Source organism: Triticum urartu, chromosome 2, assembly GCF_003073215.2.
Source record: "Triticum urartu cultivar G1812 chromosome 2, Tu2.1, whole genome shotgun sequence".
In the NCBI taxonomy this organism is placed as follows: domain Eukaryota; kingdom Viridiplantae; phylum Streptophyta; class Magnoliopsida; order Poales; family Poaceae; genus Triticum; species Triticum urartu.
The window spans coordinates 686446883-686465518 of record NC_053023.1 but is presented as its reverse complement, the minus strand read 5'-3'; the positions used below and the strand labels follow the sequence as shown (position 1 = coordinate 686465518).

General features: G+C 45.3%; 1 protein-coding gene and 1 long non-coding RNA gene across 3 annotated transcripts; one reads left to right on the top strand and one right to left on the bottom strand.

The window, feature by feature from the left end:
- Window positions 1-403: 403 nt before the first annotated feature.
- On the bottom strand, window positions 404-2061 carry LOC125534104 (transmembrane protein 45A-like). Its single transcript, XM_048697400.1, has 2 exons — window positions 1442-2061; window positions 404-1129 (listed from the first exon to the last, which is right to left on the bottom strand). Exons 1-2 carry the CDS (start codon window positions 1783-1785, stop codon window positions 595-597), a joined length of 879 nt encoding a protein of 292 aa, XP_048553357.1. The 5' UTR covers window positions 1786-2061; the 3' UTR covers window positions 404-594.
- Window positions 2062-4615: 2554 nt separating this feature from the next.
- Window positions 4616-9266, top strand: LOC125539738. 2 transcript variants are annotated; one of them, XR_007296977.1, is made up of 6 exons: window positions 4616-5215; window positions 5294-5338; window positions 6522-6722; window positions 7210-7273; window positions 8308-8548; window positions 8692-9266. It is a non-coding gene; the product is annotated as an uncharacterized LOC125539738 (long non-coding RNA). The 2 variants fall into 2 exon arrangements; XR_007296976.1 differs by having other exon boundaries at window positions 4637-5215; window positions 8367-8548; window positions 8692-9263.
- The last annotated feature ends 9370 nt before the right edge of the window (window positions 9267-18636 follow it).

Below are 18636 nucleotides of genomic sequence, written 5' to 3'. Positions count from 1 at the left end.
ATGCTTGTTTGCATCTCTCATTTACTTTGATACTACAGTGCCCCGATTTATCTCTGTTGCACTCGGTTATTTGTTCTTACAACGTCGACTTTGTGGCCTACTATGCACCTGTAATACATCGTGATGCTACATATTCTCTGGCACGCATTATTGGTTTGGTTGCCTACATGCTACCATTTCTAATCTCATCTGTACAGATGTATGCTACTGGTTGCAAAACAACAGATTGGGTTTATAAAAGCTTGATAGCAATTTGTGCAGGAGCCCACTTAACTACCATCTGCCATGACATACATATCTGCCGATACGAGTGGAGAGCATGCATCACATACAGTACACATGAAAAGAGCATTAATATTTTCTGCGGGAAGGCACTGACTTGTAGGATGAAGCATCAGCAAAGTGGCAAAACTTTTGATCCAGCTAGTATTTTCCATTTGAAACTTTTCTCACTTCGCAAAGTTTCATTTCAAACGTCGCTCACAATTGAAACAGCACTACTAACAACAACATATCACATCATAATGTTTTGCGCTTGCTACTGAGTATACCGAGGCAAGAACAGAGCTACAGATATGTACTGATCAGACGCCACTAGACCACGCACTCCTCGGCGCAGGGGCCGCCGCCGCCGCGGCACTCCAGGGCGGCGACGTGCTCGTCATGCATGGCCGCCAGGTCAGGGTGCCCGAACATGGCCGCGGCGACGGCATAGCACCCAAGCACGTAGACGAAGGCGAGGAACACAGCCCCGAACAGCTGGAAGTTAGCCAGCTGCTCGGCGCGTTCCACTGCGGCGCGGCTGTGGCACTCGACTTGGTGGCCGCTGGCATCTCGGTCGCACCCGGCCGGGAGCATGGGGCCGTACAGCGTGAGCGCCGTCTGGTAGAACCACAGCCCCTGCAGCGCCATGAGCATGCCGGCAGCGACGTCGACGGGGAAGCTCGCCGGCAAGAGCGCGCCAAGGACGGCGGCGAGGATGCAGAGGCCGATGAGGATGACGAGGAGGTGGTGGTAGTACCCCTCCAGCCCTGTGTGAGTGGCCGAGTGGTAGGAGAAGAGCAGGAATTCCGACGTGAACGCTGCCGCCGCCACCAGGCACAGCTCGCCGTCGGTCAGGGGCAGGTACCTGCGGTGATCGCCATTGCAGTGAGCTTATCACATCAAGGAAAATCTATCTGAGATGGTCATCAAAACTGGCTGATCATGTTTCTGAAATTGACAACAAATAAAATGTGACCTTTAACAAAAGATTATTATGCAAAGAAATCAAACATTACCAAATTTATGTCTCAGCTGGACTTTTGGTGCTACGAATTTCACGCAAATTCTACCAATTTTGAGCTATCTGAAGAATGGCATTACAATTTACACCAACTTAAAAAAAACTCAAGAACAGAGTTGACAGATCCACGGAGTACGGAGAAGGACGGCAACGCACCTGCTGCGCTTCTGGGAGAGGAGGGCGAGCGCGCCGAAGAGGAAGAACATGAGGAGCATGCCGGCGTGCTCGAGGTAGATGAGGCTGGACTCCGGGGCGAGCCCATCGCCGCGGCCGGCGAGGACGCCGCCGCCGAGCTCCAGGCACATGTCGAGGAACGTGCCGCCGGCCACCACGTAGAGCTCCAGGAGGCGGGGCGCCCCGGGGAGGTCGAGGGGGCACCACGCGCGGACGCGGAACGCCGGCGGGTCGGCGGCGAAGCGCGCGACGGCGGACCACACCCGCCACAGGCCCACCGCCAGGAACAGCGTCCCTGGCAGCATGTGGCCGTTAAACGACCCCATTTAGTCGGCGGCGGCGAGCAGGGGCACGGCAATGCCGGACCGCGCGGGGTCGGTTGATGGCCGGTGAATCGGAGGCAATGTGCGCCTGGGGGAAGAGAAGAGGCTGGGGGTTAGATGGATCGCCAGATCTCTGCGAGGATCCGAGACAGGGGAAAAAGGCAAAAAGCTTCCGTCGTTAGGTGCCGGGGGGTCCAAGATCAGAGAGAGAGACAGGACACCATAGTCTACTCCAGTCCAGTCCAGTAGCTTCGTCCTCCGACAGTGTTGCGCTGCACCAGCAATGCACTGCACATCTTAGAGATTCAGAGCTCCGACGAGCCATGTCTGCGTTTCTTGGCGTCCCAGCCGTATTTGGGGTCTGTTTGGTTACCGGCCACAATTTACCAAGCCAAAATTTGGCAGTCATAAAGCAACTCCAACGGACTGACTTAAACGGACGACGATTTTGTTCGCTTTTTTATTTATTTAGGTCGGTTAGACGGATACGGATGTCCGCTTCCATATTTAGGTCGGCGCGTGCGCCTAACGCTAGCCTGAGTCCATTTTGACGATGCAAAAACAAAATAAACGCATGCATATTAAAAAAAGAAATAATATTAATTAAACATTAAAGCCGGCCACGAAGACCGGCAAGAGTCCACGCGTCCATATTTGCATTTAAAAAAAATAAAAACAGCCTAAACTACGAGACGGCGCGCTGCCCTAGGCATCGTCGTCGTCCTCGGTGTCCTGAGGTCGATGAGCGTCGGCGCCGGCCCGGCCCAGGCGAACGCCGTGTTCCAGAGCGCCGTCATGTCGAGCAGTGCCGGCGCGGGGGGTGTGCGCCCGCCTGTACAGCCACGGCCTGGCGCGCCTCCTCCTCGGCCTCGCGCTGCTCCTTCTCGAGATCGCGCTCGAGCATCTCGAGGTACTCGCCGTCGCGGCGCTCCTCGGCCACCCTGATCTTGCGCCAGTGCTCGAGGTACGCCGTCTTCCGAGCCGGTGTCGCTCCCATCCAGACCGGCGGCGCGCGTGCCCACTTGCACACTATTCCTGTCCAGGAGTAGCGCTCGATGGGGGATGGCTTCGGCTCCCGCTCCAGCTCCGGCTTGATAGGGGACGGCGGGGCCACCGGCGGCACCACGCTGTCGCCCGCCGCGAAGAGGGCAAGGGCCTGCGCCATTGCCGCCTCGTACCGTGCCTCCTCTTTCGCCTCCGCCACCTCCGCCCTGCGCCACTCGTCCTCCTCGCTCTCCCAGTAGACGGCCGCAAGGGCCGCCTAATAGGCGTCCTCCGCCGCCTGGTCCTCCTCGCGGACGACGAGCGCCGGTGGCGGCGACCTCCGGTCGACCTCGCGCACGCCCCGTCGCCTCGCCTCCTCGTGCTCGAAGGCGAACCACCTCGCCCAGTTGGGCGAGTCGGTTGCGTAGGCGGGGTCGCGGCGCTGCTCCGGCGTCAGCAGCGCCCGCCGGCGCCGCACCTCCTCCGCGTGAGCACGAGCCGACCGCGACGCCGCCGACACTGGGATCCTATCTGAATCCAGATGTCAGTCGTGCGGCAGCGTCATGTCGGGATACGACAGAGGCTGGTGGTGCTGCCAGTGTCACTCCGCTGGTGCACTGGCACGTTCACGCGCTGCCTTTGCCGGCGAGGCGCCGGCGCCGGCGGAGGCGGGAGGAACTCCGAGGGGAAAGGGGTGGCGGGGGACTTGCCCTTAGCCTTGCTGCCGCTGGCGCCGGAGTAGAGGCCCATCTCGTTGTGGTTGTGGTGGCTAGGGTTTGTCGACGACGAGGGAGCAAAGGATGGCAGATGTGGACGACGAGTTTGGATGAGGACGGCCCCGCCGCACGGTCGGCTTAAAATAGGACGAGCGCCGTCGCTGACGCACGGGCCCGTCGTCATAAATTAAGCTGACCCGTGGGCAGCGGGTAGTTGGACAGCCGCCATGTGAAGACGCGGCGGACAGCGGGAAGGCGCGCGAAGCGTCCGTTCGGCATCCGCGCCGACGCATTTGGGGCGCAAATTTGGGCCGCAAATGCGTCGGCGCGGACGTGATTTGGATTTGGGCCGCCACTTTGTCCGCGTAGTGACGGTCTTGAGATTTTGGGGGCCCGGGACGAAACTAAATTTCGGGGCCCCTAGTATAAACAACATACAATAATATTAATTATACTTATATATGAAAATTTACATATGGACACTTGAATGCATCCAAAAAAATACATATGCAGAAATTATACATATTACTTTAAAAATTATATCATTTTTCGATGCAAACTCAATTCTGATAAGGTTCATGTCAATCTCTTCCAATAATTTCTTCTTGAGCACATTGATGCCAAGCTATTAAAATTTTCATTAGTCATTCTTGACCTTAAATAGTTCTTTAATAATTTTAACTTTGAAAAGCTTCGTCTTTCGATTGATGCCACCGTCAGATGAACTATAAATAAGACACAATATAATACAGACATTAGGATCACAAATAAATTCAGTGACATGCTCAAAAATCTCCATAGCATTATACCATCTGGCAATGTGAAATTTATAATCTTTAATAATTCAGAAAAAGGTAAAATTGGATGTTCATCAACACTAGCAGATTGTGCATGTCCCGTCCCGTCCGTCTCCCCCCCCCCCCCCCCCCCACACACACACACACACACCCCCCAATGAATTAACTGTACTCTCAAACACACTAACATTAATTCCCCTGATGTTGATGTCAACGGTTGAAGGATGCGAGCTATGCATCATGTATGCGAGGGATAAAATACTTAATTAGTAATGTACGTATAGAGGGATAAGAACAGTAATATAATATTAAACCCATTAGGGGTCGCGCAAACGGCGAGTAACCACAGGGTACACGTGTCCGTTTACTGTGCTAGCGATAGAAAAAAAAACCCAAGACGGGCAAGACCTAGCCAGGTCCCCTCCGCACGCCCCCCTTCTCGCTTGACGCCGTCGCCTTCTCTCCTCTCCCTCGATTATTCTCCTCGCGCCGCCACCTCCCCACGCGGCGCCCCTCCACCTCGAGCAGGCCGGAGGCGGCACCGATGGGTCGAGCCCCGCCATGGTGGTGGACCCCCGGAAGGGCAAGGAGCTCGCCGCGATTCCTTCTCCTCCGAGCTCCACGGGCAGCAGCAGTTCCTCCACCCCCTCCCACGACTACGCCGGAGGAGGCGCCGATGGGTCGAGCTTCGCTGTGGCGTGGGTCGACGGGAAGGGCAGGCTGTCCGCCGTTCCCTTTCTGGCACCTTTTTCCCCCAACCTCCGCGGGCAGCATCCTCGACTTCGCCTTCCCCTTCGCCTTGGGTCAAGCTCCACGGCAGGGAGGAGGATGATGGTGCCGAGGGACGTGATGGGGTTGTTCAACTAGGAACTGGAGTTCCACCATATCCTGCGACAGCAGCGGGCGGTTATCATGGAGGACGGTGAGGAGGAGCAGGTGATGAGCGTTCGTGATGTTGTTTCTTGGAGTTACTGGAGTGCGTTCTTGAGCGTTTCTTGGTTTCTTCTCAAGCAGGTGGAACCGTCGTACGCCAAGGACGTGCTCCCGAGAAAGGAAAAGGTATAGCCTGAATCAGGTCTTCTTGCTTGCTGGCTTGTGATTTGGAGTATGGAACAATGATTATTTTCTTGGTCAGGGTGTGGAACTGCGATCTCTTAAGTTTGTTGAAATCTTGGGGATGGTTTAGAGTAATACACGCTCAATCTTGGGCAAATGTTGGGGATAGTTTGATTAGGTATTTCATGATTATGGCTCGGGGTTCTTCTTGCAGTGCAGTCTGAATTTAGAGACGAACGAGCATCTTGTTGTGATTATTCGAAACTTTTCAAGATTTAAGTGTCCAGTCTTTTACTCAGTGTGATGGCATATTTTGCTGCAAGTGGAAAATGCAGGGAGACATGAGGATCATGTCGTGGCAACAAATCCTTAAGCCAAAACGAATCACTTTTCAGTGTAAATGACTCGTATTATAGCAGAAGTTAATCTGAATGCTTACACTGTATTACTTAACTTGACATACATTATTTAGATCCTCGGCCACTTTTATGCAAAAGCCTTTGATGGCTTACTCCACCCTGGAGTTTGGTCGAGAAGTTTGGGCCTTTGACCATCTGTTACCTAAACGTTTGAATCTGACTACAAAGCCTCGAAAGTCGAAACTCAGTTCATATAAAAATCGGCAAGAGTATAGAGGATTTCAACACTTTGCTCTCCTCCCATCCCCCTCGTCCCTCTCACAGGGGCGGCGGCGATGTCGGATCTACCCGTCTCGCGGGGCCAGCCCTCCCATTTGCGCCGTCACGCAAGGCCTGGCCGAGGGCAGCGAGTTTAGGGCATTTTTGCCCTGCATACTTTGTCGGGGTAAACTGTGCTAGCTTCCAGATTATTCATTTTCGTTTTACCCTATCGAAGATCAGCTTAGTTTAGTTAACCAAGCTATGTAGTGATGGTGCACATTTGTTCCTGATGTGAGAATGTAGATGTTGAAAATGGAGGAAATGAGATCTTAGGTAGTTAGGCGTGTGCTTGCAGTTTGAAGTAACACAAAGGAGATGGTGGCGAGTTGTTTGAGTCTGAAGATCATTTGTGTCTCTCTTCTCTGTTGCTTGTCGAATTGTAGAAGCAAAGATTAATGTGATGTATGTGAGGGGGCCATTGAAGTTACTTAACTGGTGAGAAGATGTGTGTGGCACGGATTAAAAAAACAGGACATTTTCATCTGATTGTGCTGTCTTAATTCCAGGAGAAGATGTGTTGATTGCTGTAACTGGATACAAAGGGTGCTTCCCTTCCAGGATATCGACCAAGCCTGGCAGCTATGGATCCGTTCGAGGACCAACTTTGGTTCAAAGCCAGGTTTTGGGCATATCGCAGCGCAAGCGGAGGCAGATCTCAGTCAATGCTACTCCGGTTGATAATGCCCTGAAGCTTCCTTCAGTAACTGGTATGACTTGACGCCGGTGTTGTTTTGTGTTCAGAGAAGATGAGTTGTTGTATATTTTTTTTGTAGTTGTTGCAAGTTCTGCCATATCTAAATCCATAGAAAAAGTACCGATTGCTAGCTGTCTTGGAGCTGTTATAATTTGCACAACTATTTTTTAAGATTCATTTTGCTTACATTCATTTAGTGAAGCTCCTGCAGAAGTCAATATTCATTTGAGTGGTGACCAGTGTGCATGATTTTATTTACATTCATATTTAGTAAAGAGCTCCAGTATGTCAAGCTAGCTTGGTGTGAAATGATGAAAAAATGTAGCTGCAACTATGCACATGATGCAAGAGTTATATTTGTGCAGAGGTAGATGCAACTGTGCACATCAGTTGGCTGCCCTCTGTTACTATCTTATTTTTTGTTGAATTAACCAATACCAGAACACAACTCTATCCCACATGAACTCAAGTGTTATGTTGCATGCCATTTTCTGTTGTAGGAGGAGCAGTACACATAGTGAGAGTTCAAGAGAATCTGCTGAAATTGAGGTCACAACAGATGAGGTACATTACACTGACGTTTGTAATGTTTTTTCTGTAGGTTGTGTGCTGATGTTTGTAATGGTATGTGGTCCTGTACTTAGCAAGCCTATGATGCCAATTGAAATGACATCCATGTTAATTAATGCATGTCGATTGAGCTGGCCAGTAGCCAAAACGTGACTTCTTGATGACGAGCATTGTTGGACTCCTTCACTGATATTATTTGCCATGCTTTTATTTTTGCCATGCTTCATATTTTTGCCACGCTTCTACATATCTACCACACTTTTTATTTGCATTTACCTGCTGGTTTAGGCATTATATTATATGATTAAACCTCTCTTGATGCTAGATGTTTGATGTTTTGCCTCTTCGAAATAAAACAAGGGATTATGTGCTCGCATGTTTGTTAATTACCAGTAAAATTGTCAAAGTGTGATTTTTTAATTTTCATATATTGGATAAAATTTTCTGTATGATCTTTGTGTGCTTCTGTTCTTTCATCCGATTTGGCCATGTAGAACTAAGATTTTATTTATGATTGCATGATGGTTCAGATATTTTCTTTTGACGCTTTCACAATTCTACTCTCTCCATCTCATTCTGTCGCTTATCTTCCTCTTGCGCTTTGTTTTATCTGTTCAGTAGCTTGCTTGTGATCCATGTGCTCATTAACTCCATTCTCATGTGTTTCTATTTTTTTTCTCTGCGACAATGCTGACGAGCCATTCTCGTGTGAGTTAGTTTTAAATTCTCAATCTGACTGCATGATGGTTCAGATATTTTCTTTTCATTTGTGCTTTCCCAATTCTATTCTCTAATCTGTGTGATAACTAAGACTTCATATGTTTGGAATTCCAATTACTTTGTTGAGATTGAAGAAATTCATAACCTTGCTGTTTTTTATGTGAGCTTATCCTCTACCCTTATAGTAGCTTACAAAATTTCAATGTACTTCACTTTAATGATATAATGTACTGCCATGGGTGGTTGGGTTAAAGTACTATTTTATGTTGACAATCAATTACAGGCAACTCATCCTATTTGTTTTACAGTCTCATGTTCACATTAGTTTCTCTGCATGGAGACTCAGCTTTGTCGGTGTCACTTTCAGATCAACGGTCATGAATCAAAGTTAACTTCCTCTCTACCTATCATTTAACTGCAACAAAGAATTCGAGCCGGCACTAATACAACTGTCTGATGCTTTGCAAAGTAAGGATTGAGAATATGAAAGAGAACTTGCAATTCCATTCGTCAATGTGCAGTGCCAGGGAACCCATTTACATTTTGCAGGTATGTTCTGGTTCATACTTCTAAAATTTCGACTTATAACTTGTCGTTGCTTTCCACTCCATTTATACAGATGTCTGTTTGAGCAATTCATTAGAATTAATCACAAAATAATTTGCTTAAGATTTCATTTTCCATTTATACAGATGTCTGACATAGGCAGGTAACAAGCTAACAACGACATCAAGTTGTCGGTAGCAGCAACATCAATGGCTGCAGTGGACTTCGTCATCTCATCGGCATGCTCGCCCGCCACAGTACACCACTGCAGCTCCAGCGAGACGCTGGAGCTCATGGCGGCATTCACGGCGATGTGCCTCGTTCCGTACCTCAACTATCTGTATGCGCGATGGAGCGGGAGGGACGGTGTGCTCCGGATGGGATCCGGCACGGTCGGTGGGCTGACGAGGAAGAGGACCGGTGGAGGGGGGATTGACAAGGTGGCGCTGGCAGTCATGCTGGTGTTCATATTCAAGGCGGGGGCGGGTGATGGCTCAAAGGTTGGTAGCTTCTGTATACGTATTGCATCATTGTCTTGCCTTCTTGGAAGCGTGGGTGTTGCTTCAATTGGAACCGTTATTTTTTCCCATGACTTCCAGATGTAATCCTACTTGACTTTTGCATCAGTGATATTTGAAGTTCATCAAATGACTTTGTAATTAAGTTCATATAGTTGATATCTCGCATTTGTATATGCTACCTCTAACAGTATGTGCCAACAAGAGATGAACAAACTAGCTGAAGGGACGCTTTCCCAGCTGGCACCGCCGAGCTACCGCTCAGGCGGCGCGCCAGGGGTGCGCCCCAGCTGCTAGTACCTTCGATGAGTCGGCATCGGCCATCGGGCATTCAGCGATTTGTACTCGTTCGCGTCCGGCTCTAGAGCTCGACGGATCGGCGATGATGTGTGTGTGCTTGTCCAGTGCCCAAGGTGAAAGGGCAAAGCGTGTTCTGAATACTGGCTAGACACTCGAGCGATTGGGAGGCCCCGAAATAGAAATCGGTGAGACCACGTACTGCTGATCAGAATTAGGAACGGAATTTGAAGAAAATGAGCAGGGACGCAAGTTCTTATCGCGAACAGGACGGCTGCTTCTCCGCATCTAACCTCCTTGATTTTTCGCGAAGTGACGGCGGCGGTGTATGCAGGTTGGAAACTTGGAATTAGGTATGCCACATGATTTCAGGATGGCTACGTGATGGAACGTGGAGGAAAGTAGGAAACGAATCGCAAAAATAGAAAAGGAATATGAAGGCCTCGATACGTCGTCTGCCGGTGTCCACGCCTGGCCACGGCCCATGGTTTTCCTAGAGCAAGCCCACAGGCTATCTGGGGAGGGGCCCCTGGATTCGGGGGGCCCGGAGCGGTCGCCCCTCCTGCCCCCCCCCCCCCCCGCCGGCCCTGTGTCCGCGCCGACCCAAACGGATGCAGTCGGACGAAATGGGTCGGCCCTTTAGAGTTGCTTTTAGTTGACATGTGTTTGGTTTTTGCCACACTTCGGCTTGCCACATTTTATTGCCCCTATGGCCCACTTGTCATAGAGATAATTTCTTTGCCAACTATTGCCAAAGTTTGGCGTTTAATTTCTCAGCCACACTTGTATAGCTTGCCATACTTGTGTGGCTAGCCACACTTTGGCTTAGCCATACTAGTCTCCAACCAAACAGACCGTTGATGTGATCCCACGTATCTCTGCGTTGTGGACGAGTTCGTTTGGTCAAACCCGTGATGTGTTCAACAAAAAACCGTGATGTGATGTCTTCTTTGGATCAAGTTCCTTAAAAGCAGCAGGAGCACAACTACTGTTAAAAAAAACCATCCAGAACTACTCGGGACTCGAACTTGGGTCACCTTCGGACTCAAACCCAGGTGGGCTTGCTCGCACCGAGCGAGCCAAGCAAGCAGGGTGACACCCTGCTCTCTTTTCATCTAAAGTTAAAAGTTAAATGCATGAGCAGCTCCGCATCTAACCTCCTTGATTTTTCGCGAAGTGATGGCGGCGGTGTATGCAGGTTGGAAACTTGGAATTAGGTATGCCACATGATTTCAGGATGGCTACGTGATGGAACGTGGAGGAAAGTAGGAAACGAATCGCAAAAATAGAAAAGGAATATGAAGGCCTCGATACGTCGTCTACCGGTGTCCACGCCTGGCCACGGCCCATGGTTTTCCTAGAGCAAGCCCACAGGCTATCTGGGGAGGGGCCCCTGGATTCTGGGGGCCCGGGGCGGTCGCCCCTCCTGCCCCCCCCCCTCAGGGCCGGCCCTGTGTCCGCGCCGACCCAAACGGACGCAGGCGGACGAAATGGGTCGGCCCTTTAGAGTTGCTTTTAGTTGACATGTGTTTGGTTTTTGCCACACTTCGGCTTGCCACATTTTATTGCCCCTATGGCGCACTTGTCATAGAGATAATTTCTTTGCCAACTATTGCCAAAGTTTGGCGTTTAATTTCTCAGCCACACTTGTATAGCTTGCCATACTTGTGTGGCTAGCCACACTTTGGCTTAGCCATACTAGTCTCCAACCAAACAGACCCTTGATGTGATCCCACGTATCTCTGCGTCGTGGACGAGTTCGTTTGGTCAAACCCGTGATGTGTTCAACAAAAAACCGTGATGTGATGTCTTCTTTGGATCAGGTTCCTTAAAAGCAGCAGGAGCACAACTACTGTTAAAAAAAACCATCCAGAACTACTCGGGACTCGAACTTGGGTCACCTTCGGACTCAAACCCAGGTGGGCTTGCTCGCACCGAGCGAGCCAAGCAAGCAGGGTGACACCCTGCTCTCTTTTCATCTAAAGTTAAAAGTTAAATGCATGAGCAGCTCCTAAATTTATGTCATCTAGGTTCACAAATCTTGAAAACATATTTTTGGTAGTAATTTAACAAGTTTGGAGACGTACGGTGTACCACTTATAATAAAGCTCCAGAAATATATTTTCAAACTTTGTGGATTTAAGTAGCACCCCTTGATAAATTTAAGAACCTTATGCATTAACTCTTTAATATATTACTCCTTTTATTTTTTATTAGATGCCGTATTAACTTTGTCCTAAGTCAAACACTTGTATCTTTAACGATTGATTTCGAAAAATTTATATAGGTTCATGTCATAAGATTTAAGTTTTTGGATTCACTATAAAAAATACTATCATAATATAGAATTCAAATGTTGCGACTTGCAAAACTATAAGAATTTTATAAAATAGCTGGTCAAAGATAATAATGTTTAGCTTAGGACAAAGCTAAGCTAATGCGACATGTAGAAAAGAATGGAGGGAGTAATTGAATAACTGAATTAGACACCTTAAAAAAAGCTAGCCGTTGCAAGAATTTAGAGATAAAATTGTAAGAAATCTGTCCTATTTGAATAAAGTTGCTCCAGACGTTAGCAGCAGTACAGCCATTTGTTGTTCCCACAAGCCACAATCGTAATCCTTAAGACCAGTCTTAGTGGATGTTTTATGTCTTAGCTTTAAAAACTCCTATGTGCTGAAAACAGTATAGATATATTTCATTCCATTAAACTTTCATTATCTTTCTTTTCATCTGTACTATACTATGTCAATTTATTTAATGCCCTTCAAGTTTTAAATTGGCCGAATGCAATATTTAGGAACACGATTATTGCTCTCCCCAAAAAGGCACTAATTGCCCCGTTTCAGACCTATACTTGTCTTAAGCTGTCTAGTCTCGCAGGACCCAATCAAAAAACTGGCCTTGAGAGATAAAGGGAATAACTACTAGGCCACGACGACACCTGTGGTTAAGTACTTCCTTTTTCCATTTTTACTTCTTAAGTTCGCGAAGCCGTGGTTTTGTTAAGCTTCCAGAACCAGTTTTTCCAGTTCACTGGTCAGTTTTCCTAGCAGTGTTATTTGTTTTTTTCCTTTTTATTCCTTTTTTATTTTATCTTTGTTTTCTTAAATGCACGGAATTTTTTTTCAAATTCGTGATCTTTATTTCTCAAACTTGACGAGCTTTAAATTGATGATATTATTTTCAAACAATCCATGAAGTTTCCTAATATTTGCTAACTTTTCTTGATGAGGTAAAATTTATAAACACTTTTCAATTTTGGAAACGTTTTTAAAAAATTGATGAACTTTTTAAAAATTCATGAACTTTTTTCTAAATTGAGTAGAACTATTCTGAAAATGTATGATTTTTTTAGATTTGATGAACATTTTCCAGATTCGATGATTTTAAAAAAAATGATGAATGCTCTTTTAAAATCGATGAACTTTTTTCAAAACTGATGATTTTTTTTTCAAATTCGTTGACTTTTCTGTCCAAATCAATGAACCTTTTCAGATTCGCTAACATTTTTTCAAAATGAGTGAACACTTTTTCAATTTCGTGAACTTTTTTAAAAGGGAAAATTTTATTTTGGCCACTCTAGATTTTGATATTTTACTTTTGCCACTCTTAGTTTTTGACAATTATCACAAATTTCATTCCCATGGGAAAAGCAAAATTTTCAAAGTGGCAATTGTGATAATTGTCAAAAGCTAAGAATGGCACAAATAAAATAAAATAATTTTACTTTTGCCATAGAATGACAATTGTGATAATTGTCAAAAGCTAAGAGTAGTAAAAGTGAAATGTCAAAATCTAGAGTGGCACAAGAAAAATTGGCAAAATCTAGAGTGCCAAAAACAAATTTTTCCTTTTTTAAAAGGCTATCATAAACTCTTTTCTAAATTTCGTGAATTTTTTTGCAATTGATGTTTTTTTTAAAAATTAATGAAATTTTCTGAAATCAATGAACATTTTTGAAAAATGATTAATTTTTAAAATTGTGGACTTTTTAAAAATGAATGAACTTTTTTAAAAAAATACAAGAATTTTTTGAAATTACTGAAATTTTTCAATGTTGTTGACTTTTTTTCAAATTGATCGAGTTTTTTAAGTTTGTGAACGTTTTCTTTGAAAATAGAACATTTTTTGATTCCCGAATTTCTTATTTTTTTTGATTTTTTCGGGTATTTCCTCAGGAAAAATCGTTTTTTAAGTCAACCGTTCAACAATAGCGTATGCGTTGGCGAGCGATTAACCTCGTTTCGTAGTGGGCCGGCCCATATAATCAGCGCGTGAGCGCCAGAACCAAACAGCGCCGCTACGGGTCAAGGGCCAGACACTTTTAGAGTATATAACACTTGTTTTTTTTGCGGCAATAGAGTATATAACTCAGCCCACAGGCTTTAAATCCAATATTGCCGTCCCTGTTGTCGTCATTTATCTTTGCAACAATTTTTTTTTGCGAACAGGCCCACAGATCTATTAATAAACCCAACAAGATACAAGTAGCACCCCACAAAGATAACAAATTACAACGTAGTCCCTGAGGGGCCACAGAATCGCCACATCCACCAGAATGAGTCGAGGACGTGCCGCCGGCATCGCCGCTATGCATAATCGCCGGTGAATCTATATAGCAGACGGGTAGTCTCCGAACTTAGGTCTTGGGAACCAACACCCTGACGAAATAGCCGTCTCTGACAAAGTTTCCAATAGATCTGAACGCCACGAGCTCATGTACGGATAGCAACACCAGACTTCATAGACCGTCGTAGGCTCTAAGTCTCTTTTTTGATTTTTTTTTTGACTGGAGCGGGACAGAAAAAACTGCACATGATGCAGTACATAGGAATTGACCTCGAGACCTCATATTGGGAAACGACTGTTCTGTTCCTACTACTCCAACCAACATCTGTTGTTGACAATCAGAAACCGGAAACATTTAAGAACATAACACAACGTCTAGAATAGAAAACATGTTTGAAAATTTTCAATTTTTTTATACAGATTGTGATTTTTTCAAATATCCGATATTTTTAAAAACAGAAACAATTTTGAAAATTTTAAATGTATTTTTAAAATATGAAGAGATTTTATCATTCCTTTGTTTAAAAAAAGAACACAATTTGCTATTCCAAACAATTTCTTCTCGAACTAAATTTAAAAACATGCACAACTTTTGAAAATCCGTCATCAATTTTTAGAGTGTGGATATTTTTTCAAAACACGATTTTTTTCTCATTTTAATAATGAATTCTCAATAAAAAATTGTTTCACAATTTAAAGAATGTTGACATTTTTAAATGTTCATGCATTTCAAAAAAATGTGATGTTTAAAAAATGTGTTATACAATGGAAAAAATATAACTTTCATAAAAATGTTCGTGATTTTTAAAAAAGAAACTTCAGAAATTTCAATAAAAATCATGACACTTTCTTGAATTTTTTGATGCATTGTGAAAAAAATGTTCGCATATTTTTTTTTTAAAAAATTCATTCCATTTAGAAAAATGTTCAGTATGAATTTGAAAAATGCTCACCATGTATTCTAAAAAATGCTTAGGTCTGTATTTGAAAAATTATTCATCATGTATTTCGAAAAAAATGGTTAGTGTGTGTTAAAAATGTTGTCGTGTATACAGAAAATATAAAATGTGTATTACAAAAGTGGACATTTATTTGTAAAAAATACAATTATATAGGGGTACTCGATTGGGAACGAGTTGTGTGCCGAGAGTGGACATGCAGCTATGTCGGGCCTGAGTTGCATGTTTGGCTTGGACATGCAACTGGGCTGCTGCTCTGTGCAGTTAAAGATGGGATCCAACCTATTCTATTTGCTTGTTTCCTATAATCTGTGCTCGATTTCATATTTCTGTATCCTTCGATTCCCGGGACAGATCTACTCTCCTTTATACTTACCTCAAACAACGAGCGAAGTCGAGATGTTGATGAGAAAGGGGGGGGGGGGGGGTTTACATATTGGGGTTGGGCATGGAACTAGATAGGGGTCAGGGCAAGTTGCGTGTTGAAAAACAAAGCGCTGAAGGAAAATATGCCCTAGAGGCAATAATAAAGTTATTATTTATTTCCTCATTTCATGATAAATGTTTATTATTCATGCTAGAATTGTATTAACCGGAAACTTAGTACATGTGTGGATACATAGACAAACATAGTGTCACTAGTATGCCTCTACTTGACTAGCTCGTTGAAGCAAAGATGGTTAAGTTTCCTAGCCATAGACATGAGTTGTCATTTGATTAACGGGATCACATCATTAGAGAATGATGTGATTGACTTGACCCATTCCGTTATCTTAGCACTTGATCATTTAGTATATTGCTATTACTTTCTTCATTACTTATACATCTTCCTATGATTATGAGATTATGTAACTCCTGGATACCGGAGGAACACTTTGTGTGCTACCAAACGTCACAACGTAACTGGATGATTATAAAGGTGCTCTACAAGTGTCTTCGATGGTACTTGTTGAGTTGGCATAGATCGAGATTAGGATTTGTCACTCCGATTGTCGGAGAGGTATCTCTGGGCCCTCTCGGTAATGCACATCACTATAAGCCTTGCAAGCAATGTGACTAATGAGTTAGTTGCGGGATAATGCATTACGAAACGAGTAAAGAGACTTGCCAGTAATGAGATTGAACTAGGTATTGAGATACCGGCGATCGAATCTCGGGCAAAGTAACATACCGATGACAAAGGGAACAACGTATGTTGTTATGCGGTTTGACCGATAAAGATCTTCGTAGAATATGTAGGAACCAATATGAGCATCCAGGTTCCCCCATTGGTTGTTGACTGGAGATGAATCTTGGTCATGTCTACATAGTTCTCGAACCGTAGGGTCCGCACGCTTAACGTTCGGTGACGATCGGTATTATGAGTTTATGTGTTTTGATGTACCGAAGGTTGTTCGGAGTCCCGGATGAGAGCAGGGACATGACGAGGATTCTCGAAATGTTTGAGACATAAAGATCGATATATTGTAAGGCTATATTCGGACATCGCAAAAGTTCTGAGTGGTTCGGGTATTTATCGGAGTACCAGAGAGTTACGGGAATTCGTCGGGGAGTATATGGGCCTTATTGGGCTTTAGGGAAAGAGAGAGGGGCTGCCTAGGGCAGGCCGCGTGCCCCCAAGGCCTAGTCCGAATTGGACTAGGGGGAGAGGCAGCGCCCCCTCCTTCCTTCTCTTCTCTCTTCCCCTTCCTTCTCTCCTACTCCTACTACATGGAAGGGGGAATCCTACTCCCGGTGGGAGTAGGACTCCCCATGGCGCGCCATAGTAGAGGGCCGGCCTCCCCTCCTCCTCTCCTTTATATACGCGGGAGGGGGGCACCCCATAGACACACAAGTTGATCATTGATCTCTTGGCCGTGTGCGGTGCCCCCCTCCACCATAATCCACCTCGATCATATTGTCGTAGTGCTTAGGCGAAGCCCTGCGCCGGTAGCTTCATCATCACCGTCATCACGTCGTCGTGCTGACGAAGCTCTCCTTCAAAGCTCTACTGGATCATGAGTTCGTGGGACGTCATCGAGCTGAACGTGTGCAGATCGCGGAGGTGCCGTACGTTCGGTACTAGGATCGGTCGATCATGAAGACGTACGACTACATCAACCGCGTTGTCATAACGCTTCCGCTTTCGGTCTACGAGGGTACATGGACAACACTCTCCCCTCTCGTTGCTATGCATCACCATGATCTTGCATGTGCGTAGGATTTTTTTTGAAATTACTACTTTCCCCAATAGTGGCATCAGAGCCAGGTTTATGCGTAGATGTTATATGCACGAGTAGAACACAAGTGAGTTGTGGGCGATACTAGTGATACTGCTTACCAGCATGTCATACTTTGATTTGGCGGTATTGTTGGATGAAGCGGCCCAGACCGACATTACGCGTACGCTTATGCGAGATTGGCTCTACCAACGTGCTTCGCACACAGGTGGCTGGCGGGTGTCAGTTTCTCCAACTTTAGTTGAGTCGAGTGTGGCTACGCCTGGTCCTTGCTGAAGGTTAAAATAGCACATACTTGACAAAATATCGTTGTGATTTTGATGCGTAGGTAAGAACGGTTCTTGCTTAGCCCGTAGCAGCCACGTAAAACTTGCAACAACAAAATAGAGGACGTCTAATTTGTTTTTGTAGGGCATGTTGTGATGTGATATGGTCAAGACATGATGCTAAATGTTATTGTATGAGATGATCATGTTTTGTAACAGAGTTATCGGCAACTGGCAGGAGCCATATGGTTGTCGCTTTATTGTATGAAATGCAATCGCCATGTAATTGCTTTACTTTATCACTAAGCGGTAGCGATAGTCGTAGAAGCAATAGTTGGCGAGACGACAACAATGTTACAATGAAGATCAAGGTGTCGCGTCGGTGACGATGGTGATCATGACAGTGCCTTGGAGGTGGAGATCAAAGGCACAAGATGATGATGGCCATATCATATCACTTATATTAATTGCATGTGATGTTTATCCTTTATGCAGCTTATTTTGCTTAGATCGATGGTAGCATTATAAGATGATCTCTCACTAAATTTCAAGGTACAAGTGTTCTTCCTGAGTATGCACCGTTGCGAAAGTTCGTCGTGCCGAGACACCATGTGATGATCGGGTGTGATAAGATCTATGTTCACATACAACGGGTGCAAGCCAGTTTTGCACACGCAGAATACTCGGGTTAAACTTGACGAGCCTAGCATATGCAGATATGGCCTCAGAACACTGAGACCGAAAGGTCGAGCGTGAATCATATAGTAGATATGATCAATATAGTGATGTTCATCATTGAAAACTACTCCATCTCACGTGATGATCGGACATGGTTTAGTTGATTTGGATCACGTGATCACTTAGATGATTGGAGGGATGTCTATCTAAGTGGGAGTTCTTAAGTAATTTAATTAATTGAACTTAGTCCTGGTAGTATTAGCATATCTATGTTGTAGATCAATAGCTCACGATGTAGCTCCCCGTTTATTTTTATATGTTCCTAGAGAAATATAAGTTGAAAGATGATAGTAGCAATGATGAGGACTTGGTCCGTGATCTGAGGATTTTCCTCATTGCTGCACCGAAGAATTATGTCCTTGATGCACCGCTAGGTGACAGACCTATTGCAGGAGCAGATGCAGACGTTATGAACGTTTTGACAAAAGCTCGGTATGATGACTACTTGATAGTTTAGTGCACCATGCTTTACGACTTAGAAACGGGACTTCAAAAATGTTTTGAATGACATGGAGCATATTA

Excerpts from the sequence above, each read along its gene's own strand:
- LOC125534104 (XM_048697400.1), bottom strand. The coding sequence starts at position 1,785 with ATGGGGTCGTTTAACGGCCACATGCTGCCAGGGACGCTGTTCCTGGCG. Across the intron at positions 1,130-1,441 it reads CTCTCCCAGAAGCGCAGCAG|GTACCTGCCCCTGACCGACG; the intron begins GTGCGTTGCCGT and ends CGATCACCGCAG.